General features: G+C 40.9%; 1 protein-coding gene across 1 annotated transcript in view; it reads left to right on the top strand.

Annotated features, from left to right (window-relative positions):
• The first annotated feature begins 3095 nt into the window (after positions 1-3095).
• The window catches only part of DLEC1 (DLEC1 cilia and flagella associated protein), a 42784-nt gene continuing 26679 nt past the window's right edge, over positions 3096-19200 (top strand). Inside the window, exons 1-15 of the mRNA XM_065627648.1 lie at positions 3096-3128; positions 4596-4736; positions 6394-6550; positions 7077-7187; positions 8283-8467; positions 8725-8945; positions 9183-9264; positions 9657-9744; positions 10915-11088; positions 11843-11979; positions 13388-13480; positions 14670-14760; positions 15682-15844; positions 17554-17746; positions 19056-19114. Coding sequence (XP_065483720.1) covers positions 3096-3128; positions 4596-4736; positions 6394-6550; positions 7077-7187; positions 8283-8467; positions 8725-8945; positions 9183-9264; positions 9657-9744; positions 10915-11088; positions 11843-11979; positions 13388-13480; positions 14670-14760; positions 15682-15844; positions 17554-17746; positions 19056-19114 — 1928 coding nt within the window. The remainder of the gene's footprint in view (positions 3129-4595; positions 4737-6393; positions 6551-7076; positions 7188-8282; positions 8468-8724; positions 8946-9182; positions 9265-9656; positions 9745-10914; positions 11089-11842; positions 11980-13387; positions 13481-14669; positions 14761-15681; positions 15845-17553; positions 17747-19055; positions 19115-19200) is intronic.

Genomic DNA, 19200 nt, shown 5'->3' on the forward strand with positions numbered 1-19200 from the left:
CATGACAAGAGGGAGACAGAAGATCGAGTAATACGTTGTTTAGAAGCAGAGTGCTTAGTTTATATTTAACTAATAATTAATAGATGTGTTGTAAGTAAGAAACGAAACAATTATAACTAACATAATCAATTATTTCTTAGTATAGATGTTTTGTGTGTCAAAATTTTCAAAAATTTTAATGCATATGTAATAATTATGTGAATATAAGCAATGCAAGAACATCCAGTTGTTGGAGCACTTATGGAGGATGATCCCCAGTGTTCCCCAGCGCTGATAAAATAAAGAATGCTGCTTCACAGTACAAGTGACTCTGCTGTTAAGTTTATTTCTCTGTTTTGTTAGTACTTGAGCTCCCTGATTGAATTCAAATCACATCTGGCCATTTATATATATCACATCTGGCCATTTTACATATAAATATGTTCTGTTACTGACGGTCTTTGAAAGCTAACAAGCAGAAAGGAGTTGGTTTTGCCTTATCCACAGTGTCATTTGGTATGTGGATGCCTGACCAGATCACTGCCATGACTGTAAGCTGATTTTTTGGGGTTAAAATGGGAAGAACCTTTTCTGAACATGCTACCAGAGGAAAGCACGGGTTTGGAGAACAGTTGATCTTTAAGAGAAAACAAGGGTAACAAGGGATGTGTGGGAACCACCTGGGGAGTGTGAACAAAATAAATATCGAAAATAAATATAGAAAAGCAATACGACCCTAACAAGACACAGAGTTTAGTTTCAGGTTAGTTTCCTCCAAGAGAAATGCCATGGTGCCCCACACTGCACACGAGAACACAAAGTGGATCCCTGGGGAGTCTCTTCACATCCACACACACAATCCAAATCAAAACCTCAGCAAAAAATCCAATCTTATATGGCACAGAGGGGAAATACAAGGTAAAATGTCTGGTTGAAATCATATATGGCAGTTAGGGAAATCATCTACATTTGGACAAGCTATATCTATAAGTGTAGGCTAAAGTTCCTGTTTGTGTTTGGTGGTGGTTTTTTTTTTTACCATTTCCTACATGCATGAGTTTCGCTGTAGCCTTTGGAAATATCTTGGGATGATGATACAAAAAATGATATGTATGCAAATTGTTATTAATTTTTAGAGTATTTATGTTGAAATGTGAATAGATATGTGAATTAAACAGCTTTGCAGTGTGAATAGTGGCATTTATTCTTTTAAAGTTTATGTGAGTGAAGAATGACAGCATAAAAATGGAGATCTAATGAAAAATAAACCAGTGACATGTGGGAAAAAATTGTGTATAGCTCTGGACGAGTGCTTAAGCCCTCCCTCTGATCTTGTGTGTGACTAGAGGGCAGATGGATCTCACCTTCACTTCCAGATTTCATGGTGAGCTTCTGGATTGCACTTGGAAAAAAAAAATGAGCTTCTAAACTGAGATAATCTGCTTGGCATGTTACTGAAAGACAATAAAGATGAAAGTACAGAAAGTTTTTTCCACGCTCAGCTTTCATGTAAATCTATATACTATTTTAAACAAAAACATCTGCTTTACTGCCACTACTTTAAGGCTTTCCTAAAGGCTGGGAAAGAGTTCTTCAAAAAATGCTGGATTTTATTAACATTCCAGTTAGCAAACAGATGTTATAATCAATTGTAATAGCATGTGATGAGAAAAGTTGGAATTCTGAGATGGAAATGTGATGAAATGTGGATGCTATAACCTACTTTTAAAGGCAAGGACCCATCTACATGCCTGCATAGAAACAAAATTGTGAGCCTTTTCTATGGGAAAACACAGGTACTTGGTCCTATCCTTGTCTCTCACTCGCCTTAAACTTCAGAACAGGATATTGCAGATTTGCTGAGCTTTCCCTTTGGCCAAGTTTCCCTTTTTTACAGGGAAACTAAAAACACAGCAGTTCCTCGGAGTCTAATTTGGTGCTTTATTCCAAGCACAGATTTTGGTGAGCTGATGAACTGAAGCTTGTGACACCGCGTAGTCACAAGCCCATGTGCCACATACCTACAAACATCATTTTTTCGACCACCCCCATGGCTGCTGTGGGACCTTTTGCTTATTTGTTCACGGAACAACAAATGTTGGCGAATTATAATTATTTTTGCGATGGTTATTTTCCATGAAGTACCATCAGAGGGCAGTAACTTTGCCCATCTCCACTTCCAGACCCTGCAAACCCTCTTTACAGGAACCCAAATGGAGCCAAATGACCCTGATAGTGATGGAGAAGCTCCAGGGTCCACGCTCTGGTTCCTTCACTCAGAGCAAGATGCAAAAGGGGAGGAAAAATTAAAAAAAATAATAAAAGGGGAGGCGGGACAAGCAGAAAATGCTGTGCCAGGATGGTTTCTATGGAAAATACCACACAATTCGGCTGGAGCAGGCGGCTGTTGTTAGCAACCGGCGTACACAGCCGGGGTGTTTGCGGGCGGAAAGGGAAGATGGATGGTTTCTCGGGCTGGTGATGAATTACTCCATCTCCCAGCGCTCGGCCGCAGCGGCAGGGATGAGCCCTGGCCTGCACGGGGACAAGGGAGACGTGGGACAAGAGAGACATATGGGGCGAGGGAGATGTGGGACAAGGGAAACCATTTGTCTCCTTCCCTCAGCTGCCAAACTCATGGAGCCCAGCAGTGGCGGAGGGGCCAAGCCAGGCCTCCAAGAAAGCCCAAATCCCCTCAGAAGTTTCAAGCCAACACTTTATTTATTTTCTTATTAAGTCATACAGCTCATCTGTGCTTTAAAAGAGAACAAAAAGCGTTTATTTTGACAGCGGTGGGGCAGAAAGCGGGTACGGGGCTCACAGAGATGGGGTGGTGCCCTCGGCCCTCCCGTCACCGGGAGCACTAATACAAGGGGCGGCCATGGCTGCGGGGCGCTGTGTGAGGGGTGAGGAACACAAAGGAGGGGAGTGAGGCGGCTGCCCCCGTTATCCCGCTCCGGGGCGGCCTCAGCCGAGGCTCAGCCCCCGGTGTCTTCACTCCGCCCCGGCCCGGCCCTCCCCGCACACACGGTCGCTCAGCAACGGCGGCGCGGCCCAGAGGCCCCGGGGGCTGCGGGAGCTGAGGGGGCCGAGGGGACCCCAGCGCCGGGCCGGGCATGGCCGGGGGGAGCCCCTGCCCCGGCACGCAGGTAACTGAGCGGGGCTGGGCTGCAGGGGGGCGCGCACACCCCGAAAACAGCCTCATATACACACACCCCCCCGAAAACAGCTTCATACACACACACACACACACAGACCTGGCACACACCCTCGCACCCCAATACCCCCCTGTAGGAAACAGTGGCCTTGCCAATATAAGAGGGCCAGGCAGGATCCCTCAGCAAAGCATATTTTAATAACAAATTCCGCCCCCAAATCCCGGCTGCAAATTCCCTCCCCTGTTCCCCACGGGTTGGTACTGCAGGCTTTACAGACTGCCCGACCCTGCCTCAGTTTACCCGTCTCATTCTTCTAATTCTAACAACCCCCTTCCCCTTATCGAAGAGACATCAGACTATGAATCCTTAATGTAAAACAAAGTCTCTTCGAACTAATCCTGGAATGCAAACCGACTACTGGATTTTAAAGTTTAAAAAGTTAAGCTAGGGGGAAGGGTAGACAGAGAGCCAGGAATCCATATTTTAAATAAATCAATAAGGGGAAGGGGGTTGTTAGAATTAGTTCAATGAGACGGGTAAACTGAGGCGGGGTCGGGCAGTCTGTAAACCCTGCAGTACCAACCCGTGGGGAGCAGGGAGGGAATTTGCAGCCGGGATTTGGGGGGGATATAAGCAGGGGCTTTTTGCTCTATTCCATGTGTCTGCCTTTAGGTAGAACACCTGATCTTGCAAAATCGTTATTAAAATATGCTTTGCTGAGAGATCCTGCCTGGGCCTATTATATTGGCAAGGTAATTGTTTCCTACACCCCTACGCCTTCCCCCACCCCTGCAAACAGCCTCACACACACTACACACCCCCCCACACACACACTTCCCAACTCACAGGCTCACACACACATCCACACCTCCTTGCACACAGACTCACACCCCACACGCACCCCTACACACACCCCTGTACACAGCCTTACGCACACGTATACCCCCCCAAACACACACCCCCCTATCCCCACCCGCACACAGAGCCTGTCACACACACACCCTTGCACACAGACACCTTGTGTGCACACACACCACATACAAACTCACCCAGAGGGTGCTGGACACTGGAACAGGCTCCCCAGGGAGGTGTCACAGCCCCAAGCCTGACAGTGTTCGAGAAGAGACTGGACAACGTCCTCAGACACATGGTGTGAACTGTGGGGTTGTCCTGTGCAGGGACAGGAGTTGGACTCGATGATCCTTGTGGGTCCTTTCCAACTCAGGACATCCTATGATTCTATTATTCTCCTCACCTCCACACCTCAGCGTTCACATGCACACACACAGTGTGTCCCATTTTGGGATCCTTCCCAGGTACCTTTCCCAGCCCTTTTCCCCCACTTTTCCTCCTCATTTCGCTAATTCCAGCCTTTTGCACATGCCCTCAAGTCTCACCCCAGGTTCTCCAATCCTATCTCAGGCCATCAGCACTAACATTCTCCTTTTCTTTCCTCAGGACATCTCCCACTTGCTGGCCGACACCTTTGGGGACCTGTACACTAGAGATGTCATCGGGGCAGACTTGGAGACAAACTGGATCAAGTCCCGAGGAGGAGACAATGTTTATCATGAGGCTTTCACGGAGGAGCTGCAGAAGGTACAAGTCAAAATCAAGTCAGAGTTTGGAGCTCTGTTCAGGTTTTGTTGCGACTTTGTAATTTCTAGATCTGCTGTAAAATAAAATAAAAAAGCGGAGGAGGGGGGAACTTGGAACTGACATTTTAATGGAAATTTACTTGAGCACAGTTTCCCAATGAACCTTTTAGATAAATTAATATTGACCACATGCTCCTTCATTATATTCTCAGCTCTGGATGGCTTTTCAGAGTAAAACCAGTAAAACCACTAGCCCTTCAAATGCCTGTTCTACTGGTTGACAACTTCTCCCTGTAACTGCTGATCAGTGTATTAGACTTACTATGTTGCAATAAAGTATTCTCATGTGCTGCATTTTGAAACCAGATACTGAAAATATTATTTATATATGCTTACCTTAGTGGTGCACTATGACACGTAATCCGTTAGCATTTGCAACACTGGGAATCCTGGATGAAATCAACAGTAGAAATGCAAAATACTTGTATTAATCATTGCTCTGATGGGTATCATCAGTGTATAAAAGTAGAGGCTGTTGCTGGATGACTTGAGCAACAGGTATTTTTTCAATTTTCTGTCGTCATATACTCTTCAAAGGTTATCAGATGTGAAAAATCTGAAGTTTTGTATTTCTTTTGAGTCATTTATGAATATATTGAGGGATGCTGTATGTTGAGAGCAATAAATGGGAGTACTTCTGCTTGGATAAGGTTCATTCCAACTGATTACATGTCTGTAACATGTATGTTGCACCTGAACTAGTCACTTAAGGCTCTCTGTATCATCAGAAAAAGGAAAAAAAAGCACCAGACAAGGTGCTTTGAGGCCACAATCCATCAGACCCATTTGAAGCAGTAACTTTGGCATGGGGTGGAGTCTTATCCTGGATTCCAGTGACAGTGAAGAGATCCCGGAATGAGCAGGACAGGAGGAAGCATCTCATTTTAGCTGAGATGCATCCTACCCTTTCTATTTAAAAAATGAAATGGACTTACTTAATTCTATTAAATGAATTATTTCATTCCATTAAATGAGCCAAAAGATTAAACCTTGTGACTTAAAAGGTCTACAGAAAACTCAGGTGGGCTACAGATACTCTTGAGACCAATGTCTCTCAATTTCTCTTGGTGTCGGTCTTGTATGTCTCTGTGCCTCTGCTATGTTCTCTCTTTAACTCACATTAATATGTCTTTCAGGCAGGATTTTTCTTTTTGAGTTGTGCTTGTGAAGCACTTACCACACTGGGCAGAGTGATCCAAAAATACATCAGGAGAAGAGAAGTATCACTACTGGGTTATTTTGGAGTTTTAGAAACCTTTCTAGTAACTAGGAGGGAACATTCAGTTTAAATTTAATCCTATGCTTCTAGGCAAAGTACAGCGCAGTTGCTACTGTCACACAGAAGGTAAAAGACAGAAATCTCTCATGCCCTGAGAGGGTTTCCTCATCTTTCACACATTTTTCTTGGGTCATGCTTCTTACCCAGCGCAAGTTAAATGATAGGAATGGCGGTGTTTTACCAGGCCGGTTTATGCTTGTAAAGTAAAGATGTTTTTACCAGGTTATCTTTATTTACCTCTCAAAGAAAACATTTGTTTGCAAGGAGATCTTTAATAATTTGTGACTCGTTTCTCTACATTCACCCGTGCCCGTGACAGCTGCTTGCTGAGTACAAGTGCCGACTGACAGAAGCTGACATAGTAGAAGAGAAGATCATTTGGGCCCAGAGTCAAGCAAAAGCTGAAGAAGAAAGGGCCCTAAACATGCTGAAGGCTGATGTGGGGGAAGATTTCCACAAAATGGGATTGCCATCAGGTGAGGATTCTGGAAATACTGCCTCTCCCCAATTTATATTTATGATACCTGGAGACCAACGCAATATTTGTCAGAATCACTGGTAGGACTGACACAACTCGGTGAGCTTTTAGTTTGGCTTTACATCAATAAAGCAACTTTGAAGGGTTTTGTGCAGAGATTCAAGTAACATCTGTTTAACACTGTACAAAACCCATCAACCAGGTTATTTTCAAGGTATTAAATTTGCAATTAATGGCTTACCAGCTAATGTTATTACAAGAATATACACCTTGATATATAGCAGAAATCAAATGATTCTCTGATGGCTACATAGCTGGGTTTGAACTGAATTTAGAATTGTGGAGATGCATGTCCACGTCTTGGGATTAAAATACCAGACTGTTTCTCTATTCAAAAATATTACCTGAGACTGCTGAGTTATAAAAACAACATTACCTTGGATTGATCAAGATAGCGCATCTTAAGGGCCTAAGATTTTGCATTTGGTTCTGATTGTGTTTGTTTGTTTGTTTTACTCTTGCAGTGCCATCCTCTTTTAGGTGGATTGTGGATAATGAGCTTCTCAGAAAAAATCATTTAACCTGCCCTGATGATTACATCACTGATAAATCACCTGTTACTAGAGCACCAAGAGGTAACTTTTAAAGCAGAGAATAATTTAGACTTTTTAGAACACACTGTAAGAATTGAAGCATTGGAGGATCTGGCAGATCTGAGTGTATTTTTACAGTTTGCTGCCAAAGCAGAACAAACAAGCATTACAGGCATAAAATACCACTAAAGGGACATTGTCAAAATAAAATTGATAAATTAAAAATTCTCTTCCTCTGGAATTAATGGATTATTGAATTTAAATCTGCTTAAATTGGAATTCAATGATGGTAGCACATTTGTTTACCGTTCTTTCCATCTGACACAAAACCTATATTAATTTTTACTGCTCTGCCTCTATTCTATTTCATCAGCACAAAGCTGCAACTGCATCTTGTATACAGACAAGGGAAGTGTCACATTACAGTAAAAACTGTTTTCAGTGAAATAAAGTGGTATTCTTTACTTTGGGCTTAAAATTTTCCAGTTCTGAAAATGTATCAGTTTAATTTGCAAATGAAAATCACTAAGAAAAATATTTTGGGCAATGTCAAGACTTCTTTACTTCTTTTATTCATGTGTGAGCCCAGGTGAAAGGTTTTAGTATCATTAAAATGAAGTTTTTCAGTCAAGCCTAAGCAAACATTTCAGGGTGATCAATTTAGTCACAAATTTCAATTTTTTTTTTCCATAGTAGTTGCAAACAAAGCCAAAAATCTAACATCTCAGAGTTTCCTCTGAGGTGACAATTTTGTTGTCTAACTATAGGAACGTGGGACTAGATGGTACATCCTCTTTATGTCAGTTTTCTGACTTTCATAAATTCATCATGTAGATGTTTTTGTATACTGAAAAGGACACTCTAAGTCCCAATCACTTGTAAGATTAACAGAGATTTCTATGCTTAATATAATTTTATTTGTGTATAGCTTTCTTAATTAATATTTCTCAAGCTTTCTTATTAAAGTATATGCCTCATTTGTGCAAAATAAGCTTTAAATATAAATGAATTCTAGAGGATTTAAAGCCTATTTTCACCATCGACAAGACTAAAATAAATTCATATACCCAGGCATAGAATAAATGCTTATAATTCATGCTTTTCTCTTATAGAATTATATTTTTCTTTGAATTGCAGGAAAATCGGAACCTGGCTACCTCAGAGACTCATTTATTTTTCAACAGCGTCTTTCTTCAGTCTTGCAGGACCACATGCCTGCACACCTACAGAAAATATTTAGTAGTCTGCCAGATGTCTCTTTAAGCACATTAACTCTGCCTTCAACTCCAGACCTTGACCACCAGACTAAAAAGACAAGTAAGGTACATTTTACAGATTTATTTGGTTTAGTCTGTCAGAACTGTAGGTCCTACTGCTGTTCCTGTAACAAAGGATGAATATCAACGTGTCGTCGATTTGGCTCCATTACTTATTTTACTTGATCTATTAAGAGAAATACAGTATTTCTATATGAATTTTCAGTGCTGTATAGCTTTAATTAGGCATGTACAGATACCTTTTTTCATCATCCTCAAATTTGCCGTGTTTAATTTTGCACTATGGTCTTTGTTTTTCAAAGAAAACTAGTGCCTCACAGAAGCTGGCCTGGAAAAATAAGAAGAGCAAAGCAGAGGAAGAAAGCGAGCGTGCTTACCTTGCCAAACTTGAGAGAAGACAGAATTACTTGAAGAACCCTCGCTTCTTCCCGCCAAATGCTCTTCAGGGAGGCAAATCTCTGGTCATTTCTCAAGAAAAGGTGGAACAGACCATAGCCAGAAGAAAAGCAGAAGATAATAAAGGGTATGAAGTATATACAGTTTATTGATTCTGAGCTGGAGCACACAGTTCCACTATAGAATTGCTGTGGATTTTGCACATAGATATTTTGAGTTAAATGTCTGCATGGTCTCTTAGGAAACAAAGTATGTCTGTATGACATTTTGGTTTTGCCAAAGGATACATTTTGCAATTTCTCATTTTATCAGTATTTAAAGAACTAGGCAGTAAGGAAATGTCTCAATTTTTTTTATCTTTCAGTGACACTTCAATTATTCCTGTGTTTCTTGCCGATCCACCTACTGTTTTGTTTTCTGATTATGAAGTTGGCCAGGTTTATGAGGTGAGAACGAACTTCTTTGTAGAGGGTTAGTTCTACCCCTGAGAAGCATTACATCCTGCTGTGATCTACGCAGTTCACCCAGCCTTTTGGCTTTCCACAGTTTAACGGAAGTCTGAGTTTCTTCTTTATGTTGAATTAATGACCCTTTAGCTTCCTTCTTACATACATGCCACTAACGCACTCACTGGTGAAAACTAAAAGGGACCCTTTTCAGGTTTTGGTTGTTTTGGGTTTTTTTTTAGCATCTGATTCAGTCTTTATAGAATAAACTGAGATTTTTAGGCCGGTTGTGATGATAAATTAGCTACTCCTAGTAGAGTACTAGGGAATTGCAAAAGTTATAATGAGTGATGATAAATACAATGGCATATTTCATTTTCTTTTGAATGAAGACGACTGTAGAGCTGCAGAACATCACTTCAACGTGTCATTCATTAAGACTTATCCCTCCCTCTACTTCAGCATTTGCCATTGGGCCAGGTAAGGGTTATTTTTACTGCCTTTAAAAGGTTACACATAAGAGGCGTAACTTATCTGCTTGAACAAAGGTTTTTCAGAGACATTCTGTTTGGTTCTGCTACCCATAGTGCTTAGTTCTTTAGAAACTGAAAGCCAACTCATGTCTCTAGGACCACTCACATCGAACTCCTAAGCAGATTCAAATGGTCTAATGAGGAATTCAGGAAGACTAACTAACATTAAAATGTTTGCGGTTAGACTGAAATGTACCCGTGGAATAACCAGATTGAGTCCTATCCAAAATTCCTCTTGGAACAGACGTAGTAGCCACTGAAACCATTAGTGGGGGAGAACAAGGAATAACATACTTCAGTTGCGGCAAGGAAGATTAGATTAAAGAGGAAAGAGGAAAGAAAAACATATTTCCTATAGTGGGATAGCCAGGCACTGGGGTAGATTGCCTGAGGAGATTGTGGTATCTCAGTTGCAGCACTGAAGGAATATTTAGAAATTAGGTGCCCCCACATAAATCTCATTGTCTTTTGGCAGAGGAAAACTGGGTAACATCGCTAGGTTTCTCCTCACTCTGTTTTCTGTAGTTATAAGAAGTATATTTCGGCCAAAAAATCTTCTTTGAGTTCAGTTCAGATTACACTGGCAAACCTTTTGTGGTCATTTGTTTTTATCAGCTCTCTTTAGCTTGGAAAAGAGGAGACTGAGGGGTGACCTCATTAATGTTTATAAATATATAAAGGGTGGGTGTCACAAGGATGGAGCCAGGCTCTTCTCGGTGACAACCAACAGTAAGACAAGAGGTAATGGGTTCAAACTGGAACACAAGAGGTTCCACTTAAATTCGAGAAGAAACTTCTTCTCAGTGAGGGTGACGGAACACTGGAACAGGCTGCCCAGGGAGGTTGTGGAGTCTTCTTCTCTGGAGATATTCAAAACCTGCCTGGACGCCTTCCGGTGTAATCTCACCTAAGTGTTCCTGCTCTGGCAGGGGGATTGGACTAGATGATCTTATGAGGTCCCTTCCAATCCCTAACATTGTGATTCTGTGATTCTGTGATTTAGGCAATAGATGGGAAGAGTTTACAGGCACCTTTCCAGAAGGAGATGTGATCATGAATACACATACCAACTTTGGGAGGTTTGAATTTTTTAATTCCCTGCATTTTTTTTTCTAAGGAAAATTTCCAGGAAAGGGAGGAAAGATTGCTCCTGGGATGACATGCCAGTATATAGTCCAATTTATTCCTGAATCTCTAGGAGATTATGAAGATTGTATAATAGTGGAGACCCAAGTATCAGAACCTCTTGTGATCCCGATCCAAGCTAAACGACCACCTCCAGTGTTAACACGTCAGTAACGTCCAATTCTTAAGTTTCTCTAAAGTTAAATGGACTTGTTTGTTTGTTTGACTGTCTCCAATTTTATGTCACAAAACAAATGTGGACAAACATTTTCTACATTTGGATATCTATTTAGTTTTCACTCATAGTAGATTTATTAGTTCCTAAATATAATCCTGTCAAATTTTTCCTCAATTATTTGTTTTCGTTGCATTAAGCTCATTTTTTTCACTGTGAGCAGGAGCCACTTTTCTAGGTTTCTGTCTTGTCGATTCTTGAACTCCTATCTGTAATTTCTAATCCTAAATATTAAGGAAATATGTTTTAGTTATTTGATGCTATTAATTAATATTCACGGAGAGTTGCATTAATTATATACGGATATGACATATCTGCAGGATTCACCTCTCAGATACCGAGCCTCAGCTGTAACAACCAGGATTACTTTTGCTGAAACTTGCTTTGATTTTTTGTAAATTCACCTTTCCGGTAAAACTGAGCTTTTAAAAAAATAATCATTTTGTCATCATTCAATGAAGTCTTTAAGTAGGAAGCACCATTAAAAAGTAAGATAAATGTGGAAAAATGCACCTTATGCTGTTTACCTTTCAAATTGAAAGAATTTCAGGCTTTTTAGGATTGTAGCACTTAGCATATTGATATGCAGTAATGTCTGTAAGGATTTATTTAAGAAGTAGCTGGCTTTTCCAGCTGCGAGCCTTCACTGTCTGTGTAGTCTGATTTTCTGTGTTACTCATTGCAGTGCCTCACATTATAGACTGTGGTTCCTGTCTTGTTGGAGGAATGAAATCAATGATGGTTTTGTGCAGAAATGAGGGATTTAGCACTGGGAAGTTCTGTATAATGCCAAAGAAAGCCTGGCCACCTCCCTATTTCAGGGTGAGTGATTAGAAGGGAAATACTGGACATGGTATGGTATAGATGCCCTGACATTAATCTAGTCATGATATATTAGCACAGAAGTCATGGGGCCTTCCTAGGGACATCTATCTTGTCCCACTCCCTCAGAGATTCACGTTTATCCTCGAAACTAATCTCCCCAGATCTCCATACACAAGAGGGAAATTATTCATGGTGAGAACAATCAGCCATTGGAATAATGTCCCCGGGCAAGTGGTGGATTCCCCAGCGTTGGACATGTTTAAGATTCAGCTGGACAGGTTGTGCTGGGCCAGCTTGTCTTGACTGGGCTTTTGCCAAGAAAGGTTGGACCAGATGATCCTTGTGGTCCCTTCGAGCCTGGTGTTCTATGATTCTGTGGTACCTCCTGCTTGTGCTCCAGGCTGACTCTGGAAGAAGTTGTCTTGGTCAGCGATAAGGTGAACGTAGGCATAGATCAGAGAAAGGACAGTTGGTTTGAACTTTAATCTTACTCTTAAAGCAAATCGAAATGCAATCAATTCTAGCATTGATTGGTCATAGAATCATAGAATGTCCTGAGTTGGAAAGGACACACAAGGATCATCGAGTCCAACTCCAGTCCCTGCAAAGGACAACCCCACAGTTCACACCATGTGTCTGAGGACGTTTTCCAGTCTCTTCTGGAACACTGTCAGGCTTGGGGCCGTGACACCTCCCTGGGGAGCCTGTTCCAGTGTCCAGCACCCTCTGGGTGAAGAACCTTTTCCTGATGTCCAACCCAAACCTCCCCGGCACATCTTCCTGCCATTCCCTCAGGTTCTGTTGTTCGTCACTAAAGAGAAGAGTTTGATGCCTGCCCCTCCTCCTCCCCTTGATGTCATTTCCTCTCCCTTCTCACCGAAGATACCACTTTTCTGCACCTGTAGACAGTAACAGTCTACTCCAGTACTGCTCTGTCTTTAGCTTTCCGTCACAAAACAAAGTCTAGGACAAAGAAGAGAAAATGTGGCTGCTAGATGGGCATTTTATGTGCTGGAGGAAAGGCTAATGGGATAGCTCATGTGCCAGGTTGTCCCCCCTGGAATGCTTTACAGTTCCAACTCAAAGTGAGTCGTAAGTAGGGAGACACAGGCAGAGCTTCTGTGCTCAGGTGTAGCTGTTCTTCTGGGAGCATGAATTCTGGGGCTACTGACACTAGCATTTGTCTTTGGAAACACCACCTTCCCTCCTGCTTTCACCAAGCTAATTATAAAATATGGAGCCTTTCTTCTAATTAAGCCATATACATATGCCACATAGTTTTCAGTTGCGTAAAAAAAAATATTGTAAGAGGTAGAACAGTGATGTTGTAGCATACTGCTTGTTTTAGGTAACCCTGTATGTTAAAAACAACCTGATCATTTTTTTTTTTTTTTTAACACCTTAGGCTGTTGCCACTGTTGGTTTTGTGATTCAAGATCCTTTTGGGATCCACCCTGCTGTTTTTAAGCTAGCTCCAGGGGAGAGTATAACAGTAGAGGTTAGTACCAACTGCTATAGAAAATCTTTGTACCTTACCAAATACGTTAGCAAACAAGATCATTCTAGAAGATCTTGGCTGTACCTTGGGAATTTGGGATTGTGTGAAGAAAAGTGCTCGAATCCTTTTGTGCAGTTATGCTGGAAGAATTGCAACTGTGAGTCTTATTGGAAGGTCTTTCATTGCAGCTTCCAAGTCTTCCTTACCCTCTCAGAGACTGCTCAGGTTTTCCACATGCAAAGAATTCTGTAGAGAAAACAGGAATCTGAAAACACCGGAGTCCTTATTTCACTCCAGCTGGAGTCCAAGTAACTTTTCCTTTCTGAACTTCCTTGGAAAGAAAGGACGTTTTGGAAAAAACAAGAAATCTTTCATTGTAGAGCAGCAGGTACAAATCCACTACTTTTGCTGTGATCTTTCCTGAAAAAGATCCTGCGGTAGGTGTGCATTAATGGCTGCCACCTCTGCTTTCTCTGATGTGGGTCATATTTTATTATAGCATAACTACAAGGAGAGGAAGAGTGACATCGAGGGCATGGCCAGCATCCAGTCCTTCATTTCTCCAGTACCTCCTGGTTGCTGATAAGAGGAATGGGTCAAGCAGGTGTAAATAATGAGAAATGTTTCTCCTCCTTTTTCTCTTCCCACCTGCATTGCTTCAGCAGGGCCAGGCACATGTGGGAGGGAAGGACAGGATGGATTTAGCACGAGTTAGACTTGCAGGTGGTGATGGATAACAGGCAGAAGAACATTGCTGGAGTCAAATGTTGCAGAGTTTTAGCCCCTGAACCCTTTTTGTGGAGGCAGAGCTGAGGGAGGGCACACAGCAGCTGCCCGGCTCATATCACTGTAGTGGTCATCGCAGCAGTGACGTTGCTCAGTAAGTGACAGGGGGCAGATCCGATTCTGGGGGTGCAATTTGTACAACTAACCCAGCAAACTGCCCACACCTCCAGGGACTGCAAAGGCAGCCTCTGGTGACCTTCCAGATACAGACAGGTAAGCTTTGTGACCCAGAAAACACCTATTTCTTTCTGGTCTGTATTAAGGGAATGTGACACTCTTTCTTGCAAATGTATGATTTAATTACTAGTAGAACTGTCCTTTAGTGAACGTTTACAAATTGAAGTTTATTACTTCCTGGGGAGAAAGCAGTCACAGACGTTGCTATTTCACTTCTCTCTTTCAGGTAGTGTTTTTCCCTTCTACTCCCGAAGTCTCACAGCAAATATATACCATTGTTTGTGACAATTGCCAGGTCAATGATGTTACAGTCACAGGTTTGTTTCTAACACCTTTCAGAGATCGTGTTTTAGATATTCAAATAATGTGAGTGGTGGCTGATGGCTTAAAACGATGATAGGATTTTATGTCATTGGATTAAGTAAATATTTTGTTCCTTGATGGTGTGAAATGCTAAGCCTTTTATTATTACTATTTTTATTATTACTACTATTATTATTCCATCCCATTGCATGAAATATATGGGATTCAGAAAGCACTGAGCTCTTAACCCACTGTAGACAAAACTTCAAATGTAAAATGCCATCAAGGAGCAGAAAACAACAGCTGTAGTCAGGTGAAATTCATTTCTTAGGCTTTTGTTTCAATAAGATAACATGACAAACTAGAAGTACATTTGGGTGTGAAGCAAATTTGAGGCATATCTTGGATTAGGATATTCAGGAGAGGCAGTTTTTGGATTAGCTAATGAAACCAGGTGAAATTATTGTAAATATTAGTGCTTGTTCTGTAATGTATTTGTGAACGCTGTAACATTAGGCTTGACTTGTAGTCTATTTAATCACTTTATTACAGGTATTTCCTTTGGAAATTCTTTAAAGGTGTATTTGCTGCTTATTTTTATTTTTATATACTGCTTAAAACATCTGGGAGCCACTTCATCAACCATTGCAAACACACTGCTCACTTCAGTAAAACGATGCTGATGTAAGTGAGCTGAGGTTGTGGCCCTGAAATCCAAATCAGTTAAATTCACAAAGTGAAGACCTCTATTGATGTAGGTTGATGAACAAAGAACATCAGGAATATATTGTACAATTAACACATTGGAGTTCTGAAACTTGAGGAAACACCAGATATAATCAATAATGGCCATTGCTGGCATTTGCTGCTAATGAGTAATATGAACAATGTTAATAGCCAAACGGTAAACAGTAATATCTACTTATTTCTTCGAGGGGTCGGACAGCTGATAGCTCTGGAGCTTTTGTTTGTCACGGGTGGAGAAAACAAACCTGAACCTGGTGAAGTTACTGACGTAACAGCAAAGCACCTCATACGATTTAAACCCCAAAATCCACACAGCACCGAGGAGAAGAAATTGGTTATAAGAAATTCCACGTACGTAGCTGGTATTACTAGAGTAATGGTCTGCAATCCTGGTAGGGATCTCATTTGTGATACCAAACTCTCTCAAGCTGGAGAAATCTTCATGCACTTGATAAACTCTGTGCAGAAGCATTGCTTCTTTTTGCTCCGTTATTTAGCAATGTTCGAGGATACGCTCATAAGAGCAGGAACATTGTGTATAGATCAAACATTATGGCAACCATTAGCCATGTTATTTGGTTCATACACTGCCAAGGTCAATGTATTTTCCTCAGTATAGATAAATCTACAATTTCAAAAGGTTTGTGTGGATGGTTGCAGGAAATATTTAACAGGGTCGTCCAGATGGGATTTATCTAACTTTAGATGTCTACAACGTATATTTGTTCGACTAATCTAAGCACCTTGAACTCTTGTCCTTTCATAGTGCAGGGAAATAGGTGGTTCTAAGGATGCAATTCTGACTGTTCTCCCACAGAACAAGACATAACACCTCTTGGACCCCACTGGAATTCCAGTGGTTAAAACAGGATCCCAGTTTAACTGGCTCATATTAAAACTTTCTCATGATTTCTACTATTGAATCCTAATAGTTTTAAATATAAATGCTGTTTGAGGTCAAGGCATATGTCCGTATGTACAATTACATTGTACTGAACATAGTGACATGTTGATTTTGCTCAAAATCAGCTGGGCAATAATAGAAGGACACTAACGTGCATGATTGCAGTAATTAGAGGCTGCAGACCATCAAAGCAGTGAGGAGGTCAGTACTGGGTTTAGATACATTAATGCAAATTGTTTCTTGCTGCAGGGAATTTCCAGAAGTTTGTTCTGTGACCTGGAAACCGCACATGCATAATGCCAGAATAAAGTGTTGTTTGGGTACAGAAAGTGTGATTCAGGGAGTGGGATGCTGAAATTAGCACACTGACTATGCCAATTTCCACATTTTCTCTGTGTTACAATCATGAAGACGGTCCCTGCACATCTGGTGCCAGCATTTGTATGAAACGAAGCTGGGGAAACTTTTGACTGCTGCAGAAAGTGATACAAGAAATTGTATCAGTTCAGTTTTATGTGATCGATACTGACTTTGAAATTCCAGTGTCCTTCCTCCCCTTAGTAAGGCAAAGTTTTTGAGGTCAGCATGAGCAAGGTTTTAAAACCCATGAATACATTCCATGGAATATACTTCTGCTGAAACAATCTAGTTAAGCAACCTCTTCTGGATTACAAACAATATTACAGAACCATTGCTGTAATCTTAGCTGGAGCCTCTGGGTTCGTTGTGGTGAAAGGCCACAGCTTACGCTTGGATTAAATTCAGAATTTTATGCAGATCATCAGCAGTGATCCAATGCAAACATACTGATATCAGCAGGAATGGTCCTGTGGACCTCAGATTCTTGAAAGAAAAATTACAGAGTTTCCTAAGAGTTGTGTTATATGACAAGTTAAATAAGGCAAAAAAAGTGTTAACATATCTTGCATATGTATATAATGTACTTCCATACATTAGCATGCTCTTTGTACAATTTATGTATGCTGCCTCATCAGCTTTGTAGCTCGCAAAGTCTGCTGAGTCTAACCCTTGTAATTTTTAAGGAGAGGAATTCCCTATGGGGAAAAAGGAAGTGAAAATTTTCTCCCAATATCTTACTCAAAAATGTCTGGTTTTTTAATTAGTGTTTTTTTGTTGTTTATTGATCTCTTTGCAGCCCCATAGAACTGCCTTTCTACTGGCAGATAATGAAGCCTAACCTGAAACCGTTAATACCAGAAAAAACTGCAGCCTTGATGGAGCTCAAATACGATCGAGACGCAGAGTCAGCCTTCTCCCTAAATCCTGAGCAGGGAGTTTTGCTTCCCCACGCTGATCATGAGTTTATTCTCACTTACACTCCACAGGAGGTACAGCTCATGATTCCTTGCTATCTACAAACTCCAGCTGTGTATTTTCATGCAAGTCATAAAATCCTTACTGTGCAGCTTTCTGAATTAAATTTAATTAGATGGGACTACGCTCTGATAAACAGTGCTCAAAATGTTGAAAGTTACTAAAAGAAAACATGTTTTGACTGCGAAATTTGAGACAGTTTCTGATCTCATGTCATTTTTGGGACTGATTGGACACCATTAATTTTATGCTGAAACCATGGACACATCCTCAAAGCTGCAGCTGTGCTGGCTGGTGAAGTTACCAGCTCCTCCACAATCCCCTTCCCATCTGCTCTGGGGATGTGTCCTCTACCTTCTGCAGCCTCAACGAGTTTGGTTAGAAAACAGGGATTATTTAAACCATTTCCAGCTGTAACTTCTGGAGGTTTAAATGGATCCTATGAACGTTTGTGGGGTAAATTAAAGGGGCAATAGCAGCCTTTGGCAGAGACAGGCTGGTGTGCAGCTGTGAGGAAAGAGGGTGCGATGATGTTTGAATGCAGCTGTGCCAGTGACTGTTGTCTTAGTTTCTGCTCCCTCATCCATGTAAATAAAGAGCATGAGCTCACAATATTTAAAGAAACTCAATCCAAAGTAAGCCCAAGAGTGGGAATATCCCATGCTGTGATGATTGACAGATGTAGGAATGCCTTAAGTAAGTACGGAAGATAAATTAAACACTTGCGTGTTGGGGTTTTTTTAATACTTAATAGAAAAAATATATTAATGATGTTTTACGGATTTTAACTTGTTAACAAAAATATATTGAATTAACACATAGATTAATATCTCTCTACAAACAAATGAATCTTTTGCAAAGACCCTCAGATTTAAGGCCTGCTTCTGTGTTTCCTTTTTTTCACCATTAGAATATAGAAGTAGTGTTTCTTATTCAAAATCAGATTGATGGTCAATTAAGCTAAATACCCTGGAGCAGTTAGAAGAAACTTTAAGTTAATACAGCAATACTTATCTCAATTTGGGGAGCCTTTGCAGATGCCTGTGTGTAGTATGCAATATACTAGGGAAATAATAACAGACATGTCAAAAATTAGTATTTTTCTTGGAACCATATACCATGAGATCAGAATCTGGCTTAATATTTTGCAGTCAAACATGTTTTCTTGTCGTAACTCTAGAGTTTGAATATTGTTTATTAGAGCTTAGCACTCTGATCATTCAACCTTTAGATGTAGACCACTTTTTCATCTTTTTTTTTTTTTTTTTTTAATCCTCAACATAACTGGTTACTTGACATTAAAATCCTTCTTCATGCGTGTAGCTGCAGAATTATCACAGTGTGATTCAGATGGTACTGAGGGACATCCCAGAATCGCCTTGGTAAGCACAGAAACTGTATTTCCCAGTAAGATCTGTAGCCACATTTTAGCTTTGCTGTTACATTAAGTTTCTGGGATTCTTTGTTT

Source organism: Caloenas nicobarica, chromosome 2 (assembly GCF_036013445.1).
Source record: "Caloenas nicobarica isolate bCalNic1 chromosome 2, bCalNic1.hap1, whole genome shotgun sequence".
Taxonomy (NCBI): domain Eukaryota; kingdom Metazoa; phylum Chordata; class Aves; order Columbiformes; family Columbidae; genus Caloenas; species Caloenas nicobarica.